Source organism: Camelus bactrianus, chromosome 18 (genome assembly GCF_048773025.1).
Source record: "Camelus bactrianus isolate YW-2024 breed Bactrian camel chromosome 18, ASM4877302v1, whole genome shotgun sequence".
NCBI lineage: Eukaryota > Metazoa > Chordata > Mammalia > Artiodactyla > Camelidae > Camelus > Camelus bactrianus.
Genome location: NC_133556.1, coordinates 20,011,355 through 20,029,703, shown reverse-complemented (window position 1 = coordinate 20,029,703; position 18,349 = coordinate 20,011,355). Strand labels below are relative to the sequence as shown.

The window sequence follows — 18,349 nt, the reverse complement described above, 5'->3', positions numbered from 1 at the left end:
GGCATAGAGAGAGCTGGCTGAAACTGTTTGTTGTTTTTTTTTTTTCCCCTTCATCCTAAGTGCCTAGCATAGTGCCTGGCCCATAGTAGGGGCTCAAAAATGTTTTTGAATTAAATTCAACCCCCAAACTGGTCAATAAATGAATAAGGTTAAAACTCATGCTGTTAAGAAGGAAAATGCAACCACGTCCTGATTCCATTAAACCATGTCAGAGGAACCAGAAAAGGGCACTATTATACCCCGGAATCTGTCTCTTCCACTAGCTGAATTTCAGTTGCCCATACACTAGCCTCTGCCCTTAGGATCTTAGAAGTTGGCATACAGATAAAGTTAAGATACGTAGTCTGGCCCCTAAACTATCGTGTGGAGGAGTGCCACCCAAGGAAAGCCCATCAAACAGGAACTTCGGCATTAGACTTAAGCTTCTGAGGTTTGGGCTTGTTTCTGCAGCATACCCCAGCCAACCTTAACTAATATACTGAGAATCTAGAGTTTGTTCAGAATGTCTTTACTGTTCTTGTTAGAGTCTTACTGTGCATTGTGTCCTTCTGATAAATTAAAAGAACAGGCTTCATAACAAAATGAAGAGAACATGGGTTTTAAAGTCTGACCTGAGTAGAAGACCTAGTTCTGTTGTTTTTCCGGTAGACTCAGAGGGAACCTCAACCAGTGGCCAGGCTTCTGTCTCATTGCCAAAAAAAAACTATGAAATGCCTCTCACCCTCGTCTTAGAAAATGTATATGTGGATTCTTTCTGGAAGTATATTACAAACTGGTTGGGGCAACTCTATAAAGTTTTGTCTTTTTTCCTATAGAAATGTTTACAAAAGTGTTTTTATACTTGAAGGATGTTTTTAAATTTTTTATTGAAGTGTAGGTGTTTTACAGTTTCAGGTGTACAGTAAAGTGACTCAGTTGTGTGTGTGTATGTGTGTGTGTATATATATATATCCTTTTTCAGATTCTTTTCCATTATAGTTTATTACAAGACATGGAAAATAGTTCCCTGTGGTCCCTGTGGTTTCTCTATTGTATGCATAGTACTGTGTATTTGTTAATCCTAAAGTCCTAATTTATCCCTCCTCAACCCTTTATCTTTGGCAACCAAAAGTTTCTTTTCTTTGTCTGTGAGTTTGTTTCTGTTTTGTAAATAAGTTCATTTGTATCATTTTTTAGATTCCGCATATCAGTGACACCATATATTTGTCTTTCTCTGTTTGACTTACTTAGTAGGATAATCTCCAGGTCCATCCATGTTGCTGCAAATGGCATTATTTCATTCCTTTTTTATGGCTAAGTAATATTCCATTGTATATGTATGCCACATCTTCTTTATCCATTCAGCTGTCAATGGACATTTAGGTTATTTCCGTGTCTTGGATATTGTAAATAGCGCTGCTGTGAACACTGGGATGCACATATCTTTTCAGATTAGAGTTTTTGTCTTTTCCAGATATATGTCCAAGAGTGGGATTGCTGTATCAGATGGTAACTCTATTTTTAGTTTTTTAAAGGAAGCTCCATACTGTTTTCCATAGTGGCTGCACCAAATTACATTCTCACCAAGAGTATAGGAGAGTTCCCTTTTCTCCACACCCTCTCTAACATTTATAATTTGTAGGCTTTTTAATGATGGGCATTCTAACTGGTGTGAGGTGATACTTCAGTATAGTTTTGATTTGCATATCTCTGCTAATTAACCATGTTGAGCATCTTTTCATGTGGTTATTGGCCATCTGTATGTCCTCTTTGAGAAATGTCTATTTAGATCTTCTGCCCATTTTTTTTATTTGATTGTTTGTTTGTTTTTTGATATTGTGACGGTGAACTCTTTGTATGTTTTGAAAATTAAGCCATTGTTGGTTGCATCGTTTATAAATATTTTCTCCCATTCTACAGGTTGTCTTTTCTTTTTGTTTATAGTTTCTTTCACTGTGAAAAAACTTTTAAGTTTAAATAGGTCCCATTTGTTTATTTTTGCTTTTGTTTCCATTACTCTAGGAGATAAATCCAAAAAAATATTGCTGCAATTTATTTCAAAGAGTGTTCTGCCTATGTTTTCCCATAGGAGTTTTATAGTATCCATTTTTACATTTGGTCTTTAATACATTTTGAGTTTATTTTTGTATATGGTGTTAGAGACTGTTCTAAGTTAATTTTTTTACATGTAGCTGTTGAGTTTTCCTAGCACCACTTATTGAAGAGACTGTCTTTTCTCCATTTTGTGTTCTTGTCTCCTTTATCCTAGATTAATTTATTATAAGTGTGTGGGTTTATTTCTGGCCTTCCTATCCTGTTCCATTTATCTATATATCTGTTTTTGTGCCAGTACCATACTGTTTTGATTACTGTAGCCTTGCAGTATAGTCTGAAGTCAGGGAATAAGATTCCTCTGGCTCTGTTCTTCTTTCTCAAGATGGTTTCAGCTCTTAGAGTTCTTTTGTGTTTCCATACAAATTTTTAAAATTTTCATTCTACTTCTGTGAAAAATGCCATTGGTAATTTGATAGGGATTGCAATGAGTATTTGTATTGCCTTGGGAAGTTTGGTCCTTTTAACAATATTGATTCTTCCAATCCAAGAACATGGTATATCTTTCCATCCGTGTCATCTTCAGTTTATTTTTCTAAAATTTGTGTGTGTATGTGTGTTTGTGGGTGTGTATACACACACAACACAAGCAGTTCCTTAAAACTGTCTGGTCACGTCTGAGTCTATGCATATCTATCTCAAATGTGATATTACAGTCAAAGTCTTGGTAATACAGCCAGTATTTCTAATTGTCCTGTTAGAGGATAAGAGATTTTTACTAAACTTATGTAAATAAGTAACTATATTGCCATAAAAAGAATACTAAAGAGTTTCCACATTTTGGAGGGATCAGTAAAAAGAACAAGTAAATGTTTCTTCTTTATTTACAAAGGTATATTTTATCAAATTGAAGTAAGTAATTAAGTCATAGATAGCTTAGGAGACAAAGCAAAATGTTAGAGAACCACCAATATTTCAAACAAGAAGTCATAAAAATCATAATCATAATTATCTTCCTCAGTTTGCTCATTCCCATGTTATTAATTCTTATTCTGCTTACATCCACTTATCCCCCTAGTTCTGAAAATTCTTACCCAGTTCAGTTTTATGATCTTAAAGTTATCAGAAAACTATACTTTTCTTTTCTTTTCCACAAATTCTCTTTGAAGATGAAGCACTTTTGTGGGACTGTTTTTATAAAAGCATGAAAGTAAAACAATAACTAACTGTCTGCAAATGACAAAAGACCTTAAAATGCCCATTATTGAAGACCTGATGAGAGTTCATCATAATGGAAGTGACAAGGAAACTGGTTATTTCTGTAACACACAACATTTTAAGATAATAACTAGAATTATGATTGATAACATTATATCAAGACATATCAGATTTCCAGGAATTTCACATAATTTCTGAAATACATATGACATTTACTGACATAAACACAACATAAAGAAGGCTTTGTATTACTTTTTTTTTTTTTTTTGGAAGGGGGAGGTAATTAGGTTTATTTATTTATTTTTTAAATGGAGGTGCTGGGGCTTGAACCCAGGACTTCATGCATGCTAAGCATGTGCTCTACCACTGAGCTATACTGTCTCCCTCAGCTTTGTATTACTTCTTACTTGGCACTGCTTCCCATGTAATTTTGAGACAGGAAGACAAAAGTACACCCTTTTGGAAAAGAACCAGAGGACAGCCTTGAGCAAAACAGCCCTTGGAAGCTAAAGAACAAAGGCCCTGGGGGCCTGAATTCCAGAGACAAAAACCAGGCTCAGAGAAATAAAAGATTAACTTTGTCTCTATTACACTAAGGAGTACATGTAGTTGCCACAAGACGAGAAGCTCAAATATATAAATTTTAACTTTGTCTGTTCCAGGGCTTTCTTGCAGAAAATTCTCATGCACTCTTTTCATCTCACAGAAGCACTCCCTATTCCGGACAGCCACAGTGGAGCCTCCTGCTGCTTACATTTTCTGGAAATTGTCAGGGATTGTGAGATAAACCCTTCCTTTTGTTAAAAAAGCAACTCACCCCTTCTACTCTAGGAGTTGGCACTCCCCCCACCACCACCTTCTCCCTTGTGCACAAGCTATCATCTCTTTTAATAAACAGCTTTCCTTACCTAAGAGTCTTGTGGAAGCAATGTTTATTTCTATGGCATTGCTGTGCAAGAATCTGGAAAGGGCCTGATAACAATTTAGCATATCAAATAAGCCTAATTAGTTTAACATCTCCTTTTTTATAAGGGTAGAGAACAAATCTTTTTAAATGTTCCAGGGACCCTCTGGAAATTTTCAGTTAGTTAGAGGTCAAAAAGTCTTCATTTAGAATTTGATTTTGGAGGAGGGAGGGTGTAGCTCAAGTGGTAGAGCACATGCTTACCATGCAGAGATCCTGGGTTCAATCCCCAGTACCTCTTCTAAAAATAAGTAAATAAATAAATCTAATTACCTCCCTCTCCCCACAAAAAATAAACTAAAAAAAAAATTTGACTTGGGGAAGTTTGTCAAAAATATTAAGGTTTTAAACACTTGGTCAAATAGGATCATCAGTCACTGTGTAATTATACTTAGTTATCCATTTAACTAAAGTGGCAATAGATGTTAAAGGCAAATACAGAATGTTAAATAGTTGTTAAAAGTTTTAGCTCTTTTAGTAAAGAAGATTCAGCTTCTGAACACAGAAACTTATTTTAACGAAATACAGAATCTGTTTTCAGGAAGATTTATTTTAAATGGTAAATCAAAGCCTTTTGCAATCTCTTATCAAGAGCAGACCAATAGCCCAAAAGACATTGTCCTTTCAACAGAGAGAAAGAAAAATCCTAATTTTGCAGCAGCTTATTTTGAATATTAAAACTAATTTACTTAATAAATTAATTCCAATCTTAGCCAGTCCTGGCCACACATTAAATTCCTTCCCAAAGATTTCTTTTTCGTAACTTTTCTTTTACTGAGAGCACATATCCTACTTTCCTTGCATACAGAGATGTGTCCCTTATTATTTCCAGTAGCTTTAATCATGGGCCTATTCTTTCTTTTTTAACATAGATGATGACTATCAATAGCTGCCTTGGATGGAGCAGTCTCATGTGTTATCATATAAGGCCAGCGAGATATTATGTTTCTCCAGATGTCATGCAGTATGAATTACACAGTCATTTTTATGCAACCTTCTTGCTAAAAATGGATCTAGACTCTAGATCTAACTATCACCTTACAAAAAAAATAAAGGGACAGAAAATCGTGTTCAACTTAACTACAGGGTTAAATTAGCAAAATCCAGAAGACAGAAGACTCTTCGGGATAATACCCTATTTCCTACAACAAATTACAAGAAAAAAAAAGATGAGGGGATGGAATTTACAGATTAAAAAAAGTTAAGATAGGGGATGACAGCAGAGTAGAAGGACCTTGAGCTCACCTCCTCTCATGAGTACAACAAAATCACAACTAATTGCTGAACAACTATTGGTTTTAAAAGACTGGAAACTACCAAAAAGATCTTCTACATCTGAAGACATAAGGAAAGAACCACAATAAGACGGTAGAAGGACCACACTCATGATATAATCAAATCCCATACCCCCCCAGGTGGGCAACCCACAAACTAGAGAGTAATTACACTGCAGAGTGCTCCAACAGGAGTGAGAGTTCTGAGCCCTACATCAAGCTCCCCAGCCCGAGGGTCTGTCATCAGGAAGAGGAATCCCCGAGCATTTGGCTTTGATGGCCAGTGGGGCTTGACTGCAGAAGCTTCACAAGACTGGGAGAAATAGAGACTTCACTCTTAAAGGATTCACACAAAATCTCATGTACACAAGGACTGAGGACAAAAGCAGTAATTTCATAGGAACCTGGGCCAGATCTACTTGCTGGTCTTGCAGGATCCCCTGGGAAGGTAAGGGGTGACTGTGGCTCACCATGGGGACATACAAGCTAGTGTGAGATATATCGAGGAGTATTCATCTGCGTGAACACTGACATTTTGCATGGATCATTAGTACCAAGACCAGGCCCAACCCAACAGCCTGTAGGCTCCAGTGCTGGGACACCTCAGGCCAAACAACTAACTATGTGGGAACAAAGTTCTACCCAGCAGAAGACAGACTGCCTAAAAACTTCCTGAGCCTACAGCCACCTCTAAATACACCCCGAGATACAGCCCTGCCCACCAGAGTGGCGGGACCCAGCTCCACCCACCAGTGGATAGGTACCAGCTCCTCCCAGCAGGAAGCCAGCACAAGCTTCTAGACCATCCTCACCCACCAGGGGGCAGACACCAGAAACAAGATAACTGATACCACAGCCTGTGGAACCCAATCCATAAACACAAGCCAGACTGGACCCTGAGACTAGCTGCCCCCTCACCCTTGGGTGGCAAGAGGGGAGTGTACTGCTGGGACACATAGGATGCCCCCTATCGAGTGCCACTTCTCCAAGGTCAAGAAATGTAACTTACCCACCATGTACATAAAAATAAAAATAGAAGTTTAGACAAAATGAGGTGGCAGAGGAATATGTTCCAGATGAAGGAACAAGACACAACCCCAGAAGAACTAAGTGATGTGGAGATAGGCAACCTACCCGAGAAAGAGTTCACAGTGATGATCACAAAAATGATCCAAGAACTTGGGAAGAGAATGGATGCACAGAGCAAAAAGTTAGAAGTATTTAACAAAGAGTTAGGAAATATAAAGAACAACCAAACAGACCCGAAGGAAACAATGACTGAAATGAAAAATGCACTGAAGGAATCAATAGAGTAAATGAGGCAGAAGAACGATCAGTGAGCTAGAAGACAAGGTAGGAGAAATCACTGCCACAGAATAGAAAAAAGGAAAACAATGTAAAGAAATGGGGACAGTCTAAGAGACCTCTGGGACAACATCAAGTGCACAAATATTCATATTATAAGGGTTCCAGAAGGAGAAGAGAGAGAGAAAGAGCCTCAGAATATATTTGAAGAGATCATAGCTGAAAACTTCCCTAACCTGGGAAAGGAAATAGTCAGCCAAGTCTGGGAAATGCAGAGGGTCCCATACAGGATCAACCTAAAGAGAAGGACACTAAGGAACATGGTAATCAAATTGACAAAAACAGAAGGTAAAGAAAAGTTTTTATTGGGGATTCATTATGTAGGCATGACTGACTGAATCATTAGCCACATGACTGAATTCTATCTCCAGCTCTCCCTCCCCTCCCCAGAGGTTGGGCTAGCTTCAAAACCCAGGCCTCTAATCACATCATTGATTTTTTCCCCCTCATCCTCCGTCATCTTGCTAACATAAACTTAGGTGTGACTTAGAAGTGTTCATGAATAACAGAAGCACTCCTATTACTCCAAGAATTTAGCGTCTCCAAGAACTTAGGAACCAGAGACAAAGGCCAGTCGATTTTTTAAATCATGTAACAGGCACATACCAGAAGAAATGAACTTGGTTGGCCTTGAGCTTCTCCAGAGTAATATTTAATGCCACATAACAGAGGAACAAGGCCTACAGTTTTCTGAGAGAAATAAAATTTAACACAATAAATTTACACCTAGCCAAGCCAAACTTCCTGTAAAGTCTATTAGAGAGGCATTGTAAATTAAGCAAGGGAATATAATCATTACAAGCTCTTGTGAGGAAAAAAAAATCCTAGATGTTAAATTTAGCTGAAGAGGAAAAACTTTAAAGAATACAAAGAAGGAAAAGGAGGCAAGAATATTCAATGGAGAAAAGACAGTCTCTTTAGCAAGTGGTGCTGGGAAAGCTGGACAGCCGCATGTAAATCAATGAAGTTAGAACATTCCCTCACACTCTACACAAAAATAAACTCAAAATGGCATAGAGACGTAAATATAAGACATGACACCGTAAAACTCCTAGAAGAGAACATAAGCAAAACATTTTCTGACAGAAGTCCTAGCAATGTTTTCCTAGATCAGTCTCCCAAGGCAAAAGAAATAAAAGCAAAAATAAACAAATGTGACCTAATTAAACTTAAAAGCTTTTGCACAGCAAAAGAAACCATAAACATAATGAAAAGCCAACCTACAGAATGAGAGAAAATATTTGCAAATGATGTGACTAACAAGGGATTAATTTCCAAAATATACAAAGAGCTTATACAGCTCAGTATCAAAAACAAACAAATAACCCAATCAAAAAATGGGCAGAAGATCTAAATAGTTCTCTAAAGAAGACATACAGATGGCCAACAACCACATGAAAAGATGCTCAAAATCACTAATTATCAGAGAAATGCAAATTAAAACTACAATGAGGTATCACCTCACACCAGTTAGAATGCTCATCATTAAAAAGCCTACAAGTTATAACTGCTGGAGAAGATGTGGAGAAATGGGAACCCTCCTACACTGTTGATGGGACTGTAACTTGGTGCAGCCATATGGAAAACAGTTATGGAGCTTCCTTAAAAAACTAAAAATAGATTTACCCTAAGATCCAGCAATCCCACTCCTGGGCATATATCTGGAAAAGACAAAAACTCTAATCTGAAAAGCTACATGCACCTTAATGTTCATAACATACTATTTACAATAGCCAAGATATGGAAATAACCTAAATGTCCATCAAGTGAATGGATAAAGATGTGGTATACATATACAATGGAATATTACTTAGCCGTAAAAAGGAATGAAATAATGCCATTTGCAGCAACACGGACAGACCTGGAGATTATCCTACTAAGTGGAATAAGTCAGACAGAGAAAGACAAATATCTTATGATATCACTGCTATGTGGAATCTAAAAAAAATGATACAAATGAACTTATTTGCAAAACAAACAAACTAACAGACATAGAAGAGAAACCGGTTACCAAAGAGGAAATGGGGATAGGGAGGGATAAATTAGGACTTTGGGATTAATAGATACACGCTAGTATACATAAAATAGATAAACAAGGACCTACTGTCTAGCACAGGGAACTATATTCAATATTTTGTAATAACCTATAATGGAAAATAATCTGAAAAAAATATATATGTCATATATATATTCATATATGTATATATATGAATTGCTTTGCTGTACACCTAAAAGTAACACAACATTGTAAATCAACTATACTTCAATACATATAAAAGAAGAAAACACAAAGGAGAAGGTGTGTGAAAAGCACCCCTGAATCGACTTCTACATTTGATCAGGGTTTCTCAGCCTGAGCATTTGTGTTTGGGGTTAGGTAATTCTTTGTTGTAGAGGCTGCCTTGTGAATTTTAACATGTTTAGCAGCATCCCTATTCTCCATCCACTAGATGGCAGTGTCACTGCTACCTCCCTCTCCCTCCAGACAAGGTGTGACGACCCAGTATGCCTCCAGGCATAGACCAACATCCCCCTCGGGCACAACCGCCCCCAGTTGGCAATCGCTCACATAAACTAATGCTTGATCACTGAGAAAGTTCTAGTTTCAGAAGAGAACACACGTGTCTCAAAATCTGACAATAATTCAGCTAATAAAAATCAAAGGGCTAGGGGAGGGAGATAGGAGAAATGGAAAGTACCAATTAATTTCTCAAAGTAGATACTGATTGATCCGGTCTAATTAGAAAAGTGTAGTTTAAAAAATGTCTCATCACTTAAGGTTTTCCTTACCTCTGGTGAGATCTTTTGGGATCTTTTAGGAACTATTAATGTTCCTAGTGAAGAAATGTCTACCTGGAGAATGGCTGTTTTCAGTTTCACTTCAGTTGTTTTTCTCTCAGTTCAAGCTTAAAATCTTTTTATTCAAAACATTATGCATATACTGGATCCATTTTTATCAGGCCATCCATCTACCTTCCATCTGTAAATACGAATAAATACTTGAAATCTTGTGGGCCCAGAGTTAGTAACATTTGCTTCTTCGTGGTGAGATTTGAAATGTTGTCTGACTTCCTCCTTTATACTTTTCTATGTTGCTTGAATTTTTAAATGACCATGAATCATTGACATATAAAATAATTTTTCTTTATTGTTTTTCTCTTTTTCTTTTTAATGCAGGAAAACGGATGTGGGGCGTGAGGAGGGCCGAGTCCCAGATCTCGGTTGAGCCCTTGGGATGTGCCCTGCCAAGTGTGGGTCCTTGGCTTTGCACAGGAAAGAATTCAAGTGCGAGCCACCATTGAGTAAAGGTAGATGTATTTAGAGAGATACAATGCATAGAGTGTAAGACAAGAGAAAGGCAAGGAAGGAGGTGTGGGAATTGGGTGCTCAGGTTGAAGTAAAAGTAGGTAAACACTCCATACACAGAGTGCGGGCGTCTCCAAAGGAGGGAGAGGCTCCAAAAGGCCACTAGGCGTGGTGTTGTCAGTTTTTATGGTCTCAGTAGCTTCACATGCCTACAGTGGGATCAATCCAACTGCCCTGGGGAAGGGGCTGGGGTTCCCGGGGACTGGGCCACCGCCCATTCTTTGGCCTTTTGCGGTTAGCCTTGGGGATGTCATGGCGCCTGCAGGCATGTTATTTGATCAGCTGTTACAATGAGCATATAATGAAGCTCAAGGTCTACTAGAAGTTAAACTTCTTAATCCTTAAGGCCCACTAGGAGGTGAATCTTCCACCCTTTTGGTGTTAAATTGCTGTCATTCCTTGAGTGGCTGTGACCTGCCCCCTTCCCTCCTGTCTCATAGGCAGTGGGGACTGTAAATTCAAAGATCCCAATGTTACGGAAACGACAGGCCAGCCAGGAAACAAGCACCACTCGGAGGTTTGGAGTACTCAGATTTATTACGCCGGCGGACTCAAAGGGGCTTCTGCTCCGGAGCTCTGAGCACCTCCAAGACGTGTGCATGAGGTTTTATAGGGTTAATTATAAGCTTGGGATATTTGGCCAATAGGCATGGAACAGCTTTAGCAGCATCATTATCACAAAAGCAGAGGCAGGGAGGCAGCAAACCGGCACTCCAAGGCCAGATATGTCTCTGAAAATCCAGCTGGCTAGCAAAAAAAGAACATGAGCAGGGAATCGGCAAACCGACACTTTTTAACTTAGATTTATGAGTTAGCCCAGCAGAATTTAGATCAGTAATCCGACAGTTGTTATTACACTTAGATTTACAAGTTAGGCCCAGCCTGCGTTTTCCTTCTCACCAAGGCTGGAACATGGGTAGTATGTTGGAGGCACAGCAAGAGGGCTGATATGGCTGCAGCACAGTGAGGGGGGAGAGGGACAGGGCAGTGGGTCACAGAGAGGTCATCGTGCCAGATAGTGAAGTTCCTGGCAGTCCTTGTAAGCACTTAGTTTTCACCTAGAGTGACCTAGGAAGTGCTGCAGGCTGTGAGCACAGGAGCAGCCTGACAGCATTTATATTTAACCCTGACCGGTTGAACCGGTTGAAAGATAAACACAACCCCTGGTTCACTGAGACCTAGAGCAACCTATACCTTAATTTCTTTCCTTTCCATTCAAAACCACTTTATGGCCTTCTTCCATTCTTTTTTTCTCTCCTTCTTGCAGAGAAAACTTCCTCTATTCCTTCACAAGAGTAACCCCTCCAGCAACTTCATGGACACTTTTCCTCCTGTGAATACATTGCTTTCCCAGGCCCACCCCAAAGCTTGTGGTGTACGTAAATCATTAAATATAAAAGGGAGAACCTCAGGGGATTGTGTAAACTTCTAGTGTAAATTTAGCCCAGAACTTCTGCTCCACCCTCCAAAATGTCTCCACCAATCTAGGAAAGGCACTCTGGGCATACCTTGCTTCTTCCAAATTAGATGTGAGAGTTCAAGTTTCCGGACTGCTCTTCTAGGAAGCAGATCTGCCATCATCTCCAGCTGTGTAGAAATCTGTCACTTTAGTGAGTACCACCTTATCTGTCTCCTATGTAAGGTTTTCTGGGCTGCAGTGTGTAACTTTTGAGCAAAGATAACAAACAAGCAAACAAAACCAACAAATAAGAAATACTCTCACTGAAGTCCTGGGCAACAATGTTTTTCTACTAGAATTTCTCAGTTGTTGTATAATACTGTCTGGTAAGTGGCCAGGAGTATGTACACAAAAGGCTGTAAACATAGCAGCTGAGCTTTCTCGTTAAAAGCCTTTCAGTGCTATTTAATTTTGTAAAAACTATGTGCGTGTGTCAACTTGTTAAAATGTTTTGTAAAAAATTGAGTCTTAAGTAGTAGCTGTCTTTTCCCACTGTACTGTCTACTTAGCTCCCGATCCTGCTCAGTGGCAGGAATCCATCTAATGCATTCAAAAATAAACAAACTGTTACAGAAACGACAGGCCAGCCAAGAAACAAGCACCACTCGTAGGGTTGGAGTACTCAGATTTATTACGCCGGTGGGCTCAGAGGGACTTCTGCTCCGAAGCTCTGAGCCCCTCCAAGACATGCACATGAGGTTTTATAGGGTTAATTACAAGTATGGGGTATTAGCCAATAAAGTTCAAACAACAAAAAGCAAGGAATCAGTACACTGGAGCTTATCAATTCTGAACAGATCACGTTACTGACACTTGTTGAGCTTGGATTTACAAGTTAGCTTGTTAGCCCAGTAAACTGACACTAAACTTCAGATTTACGAGTTAGCCCGGCAGAACTCATATCAGTAAACCGACACTTATCACACTTAGATTTGTGACTTAGCTTGTTAGCCCAGCTGGGCTTTTCCTCCACAAAACTACCCCTAGGAAACTTAAGGAAATATTTAGAGGCAAACCCAAGGAAATAACCTGAGGGCAGCCGCTATTCTCCATTAGGTGGTCAAGCATGGCTCGAAAAATCCTGTATAGACATTTAAGACAGAGTCTTATTAGGTTAGGGAGACCAGTAAGGGTTTCGTCTTAACTTTGAGGCAGTGTGGGCTCTGGCTGGCAGAAGTCCCACCGAGACAAAATGAATTACTCGAGACTCTGTGGAAAAAGTCAAGAGAGCGAGAGGGAGTCGGGAGCCAACTCCATGAGCCTCTCAAATGCTCCCACATTTATTGTGTACAGTCAAAGGAAAAATCACTAACAGTTGTGTGATGGAATGCAGGAATTTAGGGAAAGACAGGGTGGGATCAAGATTGTAGAAATCACAATGTGTACAAAGGCTTTGTTTATCTTTAGGGAAGTCTGGGCGGAGGAGGAAAAAGATGACATTCTTATAGATAAGTTAAAGCAGACCACCAGACCAGCCAGTTCCTTGTTTTGGGGATAAAAGACTATCTAACAGCAGGCACGCCCAGTGTTTATAGCCGAGGGCCTGGGTCGTTGCAACGTGCAGAGTGCTATCTAAAACCTCAACTATGCAAGCAAGGCATTGTCTCTGCTTTTTACGGCAAGGAGACCAGAGTGAGTGCAGATGCACAGGTACCCGTTTGCAAGGCAGTTACTAAGCACATTTGTTCTTCTTTAAGGAGACAAGCGGCTGGGGTCTGTTACAATTTGTTAACCCAATCATGGGCTCCCACAAGGCACTGTATCCCAAGCCATTGTTATTATGTCCCAAGTCACTGTTATTACATAGATTACTTGATGGGGAAGGTATTTATGGAGATGTAGGGAGGCTAAAATCCCCTTGGCACTGCTGTTTACATGGGTATATGGATGTAGAGGTTTCTTTTCAGATGAGACTTTTTTTTTAAACTAAAGTATGGTCAATTATAATGTGTCAATTTCTGGTGTACAGCACAATGTCCTAGTCATGCATATACATACATATATTCATTTTCATATTCTTTTTCATTAAAGGTTATTACAGGATATTGAATATAGTTCCCTGTGCTATACAGAAGAAACTTGGGGGGGTTAATCTATTTTTATATATAGTGGCTAACATGTGCAAATCTCGAACACCCAGATTTATCCCTTCCCACCTCCTTTCCCAGGTAACCATTAGATTGTTTACTATGTCTGCAAGTCTGTTTCTGTTTTGTAGACGAGTTCATAGTGTCTTTTTTTTTTCCTTTTTCCTTTTTAGATTTCCACATAGGAGTGATATCATGTGGTATTTTTCTTTCTCTTTCTGGCTTACCTCACTTAGAATGACCATCTCTAGGTCCATCCATGTTGCTGCAAATGGCATTATTTTATTCTTTTTTCTGCTAAGCAGTATTCCCAGATGAGACTTTAAATACTTTCAAAAGCCCTTCTGACCAGCAGTGGAACTATCTTTATTAGCAGTTTTCTGGGGCTCAGTATGATAGTCTGGCCTCTCAGCTCCTTCACCTACAAAGAAATTTAGAGACCTAGAAAATGAATATTATGAAATGCTAAAAATCACTAAAAAGACAGGAAAAGTACTTTGTTGGGGGAAAGGCAGTCTTCATGGTTTTGATGAGGACGATGTTGCTATTTTCAGAATGGTCAGGCTCATTTGAAGCTGCAAATGACTGGTCTATTTTTTTTTTTTTTTTCAAAGTATGTTTGAAGGATTCTGAACGCAGTGGAGAAAATAGTTTGAAATTTTCATCCCAATTGCAAAATAATGGAAACAGGTCAAATGATGATTGATGGGGGACTGACTGATGATATTATGGTGCAGTTGTTCACTGGAATGCCATACAGCTGTTTAAAAAACAAAACCAAAAAGCACACTGAGAAAGATCTCTGTGACCTAATAGGGAAAGCCATCCAAAATTTTATTTAAAAAAAATTTTAATGGACAAGATATTGTATATTCTAGGCTACATGGTGTATAAAAGTAGAAAAGGAGGAAAAAAAGAATCTATAGTCATTTGCTTGTATACACATGAAGAAACCCTGAACAGATACACAGAAATAATAATAGTGGTTCCCCAAGGGAATGAGGGTGGGATGAAACTGGGCAGCAGCTATGAGACTGGGGCTGGGAGGCAGATTTTTTACTGTGTGCCTTTCATGATTTTTGAACCATTTGAAGATATTATCCCCCAAAATTAAAAACAAAGTTACAACTCTAAAAACTTAGTGTTGACTACTTAACTTGTTTTTCCCTTTGAAGGAAACTTGTTGTTAGTTCTGTAAGGAGAGAGATGCCAAATGTGCAGGCTGTAACTTGCCAGCAAATAGCAGAGAAGGGTGATTCCTTATATTAAATCCCTGCTGCCAAACAGAATGATGTTTGAGGACTCAGGGGCTTACTTCTGTTCTCAAGAGGAGCCTCTTCTAGAGCCTAAGAGAAGTGCCAAGGGATCTCTGGTTAACATGTTTCCTCCCCAACTCAGGTAAGAGAACAGTGCTGAGTAATACTTTACTAAACCTGAACCCTTTGAAAAATCTTCTTCTTCCTGTTCTGAGCTATTATCAAGGTAGATTAGCACTATCCACAAGAATTTTCTGCAATGATAGAAATGTTTTGTATCTGCACTACCCTATATGTGGTAGCCACTAGCCACATGTGGCTACTAAGCACTTGAAATGTAGCTAGTGTAACTGAAGAACTGATTTTTCAATAGTATTTAAATAGCCACATATGGACAGTGCCAAGTAGTCACACAATTCTGGTTAAAGCAAGAGAGGCACTTCTTAGGCCTACTATAATTCTGGGTTCTTGGGGGGAAAAAAAAAACTGTGTGCAAAAGTTCTACCTTCTGAAAAATGTTATTTATTCATTCAACAAATATATATTAAGCACTGACTATGGGCCAGATGCTATTATAATTCCCATGAACATAACAATGCCACTACCCTCATAGACCTTACTTTCTAATGCAAAGATTAGCAAACTAGCAATTTGCATGCACTATCCCATTTAATCTTTGAGACAACTACTCTCTACATTGGTAAAAAGTGAAACTGGGGCCTGAGAGTGGATATTTCTAACAAGCTTCCAGGTGATGTCGATGCTGTTTGTTCACAGGTCATAACCTCTGTGTCAGTGACTCTCAGCCCTGGTTACACATTAGAATCATCTGAGGAAAGTTTTAAAAAGATGATATCCAGGCCCCACCCCCTAGAGATTCTGATTCAGTTAGTCCAAGACCCAGGCATTAATACATTTATAAAGCTTTCCTCATGATTCAAATATACAACCAGGCTTGAGAATCACTTCTCTGTTGAAACCCTACGGAACTGTAATAAAGAGAACATTCAAAGACCAACGATCTAGTTCTAACTCTGATGTGACACTTTGAAGCAAGTTGCTTCCCCTCTCTGGGGCTCTGTTTTCCTTGCAGGTGAAAAATGAGGAGGCTCAAACCAGATGATCTCAGAGGGTGCAAGCTCACTGCTTTGTCAGGCCCTCACACAAATAAGTGGGACCCTCAGAAGTTCCCAGGTCTCCCTATGGCATTGGGGGCAGCAACATGATCCCCAAATGCCAAGTCCATTTAGGGTGAAACTCACTGGCTGGCGTCCCTTGTTTGGCAATTTATCAATACAGAAATGTTTCCATGTAGCGACTCTGCCTTACGTACGATAGAGCTAGAATTGGAGTTTGAAATGATGGTTTAACGATTGTGAGAGTAGTATTTCATTATAGGAAACTTGGAAGATTACAGAAAGTATCAAGAGGAAAACCCTATAACCCCTAGAACTGTGTTTTTATAACAGCCTTCTTTATGAGACGAGTAAATGACATTGTGATCAAATGATTTCCCACAGAAACCGGGATGGCTGGGTGGCCCAGAAAGGCCTCCCCAACAAAAGTCCTAAAGGCTAAAACCCTATTATTAATCCTTGGTAAATGCAGCTCCAAGCCTGGACTCAAGCGTGGGCTCCTAATTAGAGCATGGGAACTGTAGACTATAAACTAGAGGATCTTTTAACAGTGCTTTCTTGCAGAACTGGTAGTGAGCAACCTTGGTTTCTTCATCGATGGATCACCCACTATGAAAAATTCTCCTGAATATTTCTGCACTGCTTTTGAAATCTTTAGGCGAAAGATACTGGGTAAAAAGCTTAGCCCTTTGCTTTCACTGAGAGTAACTGGGTGATCTAGATCTTTACTTCTTTAGAAATGTACATGGGAGGGAATAGCACTTAGGAGTCAGAAGAAGAGTGGGCTGGGACCAAACAGTTCTGGATTCCAACCCAACCAATGCCTGTTACAGACTGAATGTTTGTATCCCCACCCCCTACCCACTGCCCTGACCAGTTCTTCTGTTGAAGCCTTAACCCCACAATGTGATGGTATTTGGAGATGGGGCCTTTGGAAGGTAATTAGGTTTAGATGAGGTCATGAAGGGTGGGGGCCCTGATGGGATTAGTATCTTTTATGAAGAGGAAGAGAGACCAGAACTCTCTGTCTCTCCACCATGTAAGGACACCAAGAGGAGGCAAGCATCTACAAGCCAGGAACAGAGCCCTCACCAGATAACTGAATCAGCCAGCAGCTTCATCTAGGACTTCCCAGCCCCTAGAACTGTAAGAAATAAATGTCTGTTGTTTAAACCACACAATCAATGGTATTTTTGTTACAGCAGCCAGAGCTGACTGAGACAACCTCTTACTCCTCCTTTTCTTTATGCAGATGTGGTAATTGTATCCACCTCACAGGGTTACTCTGAAGCTTTAATGATAAACTGTATGTAAGTAGAACACTGAGCACAGTATTTGGAACGTAGTTATGGCTCAGAAAAGTAGTACTATTATGAATAATAATGATGATAATAATAATAATAATTTTAAAAAACTTAGCTATTTTGAGATATGGCTGACTTCAAGACAGAAACAAATGCATGTCCTTCTGCTTCTCTTTTAGATGGATCGGTCTCTGTGGAAATCCTGAGTGTTAAAACATCCAACAAGGCTGAAGCTAGCTCTTGTCACCATGCAGACATTACTTCGTGCCAAGTATTTTCAGTGCCTGACAATTCCTGGTTCTGTGAGAGCATTGCATAAAGATTATAGACCAGGGATCCCTCAGAATTTCTCCAACTATGAATCCATGAAACAGGACTTCAAATTGGAGGTTCCAGAATATTTCAACTTTGCTAAAGATGTCCTTGACCAATGGACCAATATGGAAAAGGTATGGAGCAAGGGCCAGTCAAACTGCAGTTTCTCAGTTAAGAGTGATTTTTCCCTCAGAGGACACTGGGGAATGTCTGGAGACAATTTTGTTGCCATAGTTAGGGGAGGGTATGTCCTAACGATGGAGGCCAGGGGTGCTGCTAAATATCTCATAATGCACAGGACACCTGGCTCAACATGTTCCGTGGTTGAGAAAGCCTGGGTTACAAAAACATAGGATTATAGGTGAACTTTTTTAAGAACAAAAAGGAGTATAGTGAAGAGGGAATCCAAGAGCCAGAAATGGTAGGAAATGAGGCACAGAAAGAGTACTGAGAGAAATCTACAGGGATGAAAGAATTCTAAGTCTATAGAAAGAAAAATAATCAGGCTAAATGAGAAATGACATGTGCCAGAAGAAATGACATGTCTCTCAACGTCTAGAAATGAGGACCCTAG

General features: G+C 39.4%; 1 protein-coding gene across 5 annotated transcripts in view; it reads left to right on the top strand.

Annotated features, from left to right (window-relative positions):
- The window catches only part of ACSM3 (acyl-CoA synthetase medium chain family member 3), a 42,345-nt gene that overhangs the window by 1,044 nt on the left and 22,952 nt on the right, over positions 1 to 18,349 (top strand). Inside the window, exons 2-4 of one of the 5 annotated variants that reach the window (XM_045521189.2) lie at positions 10,030 to 10,160; positions 14,940 to 15,162; positions 17,640 to 17,909. In XM_045521189.2, the coding sequence (XP_045377145.1) occupies positions 17,709 to 17,909 (201 nt within the window). In that variant the 5' untranslated portion in view covers positions 10,030 to 10,160; positions 14,940 to 15,162; positions 17,640 to 17,708. Of the gene's footprint in view, positions 1 to 10,029; positions 10,161 to 10,261; positions 11,829 to 14,939; positions 15,163 to 17,639; positions 17,910 to 18,349 lie in introns of those variants that run through there. The other 4 variants (XM_045521192.2, XM_010961055.3, XM_010961053.3 and 1 more) reach the window with 4 other exon arrangements.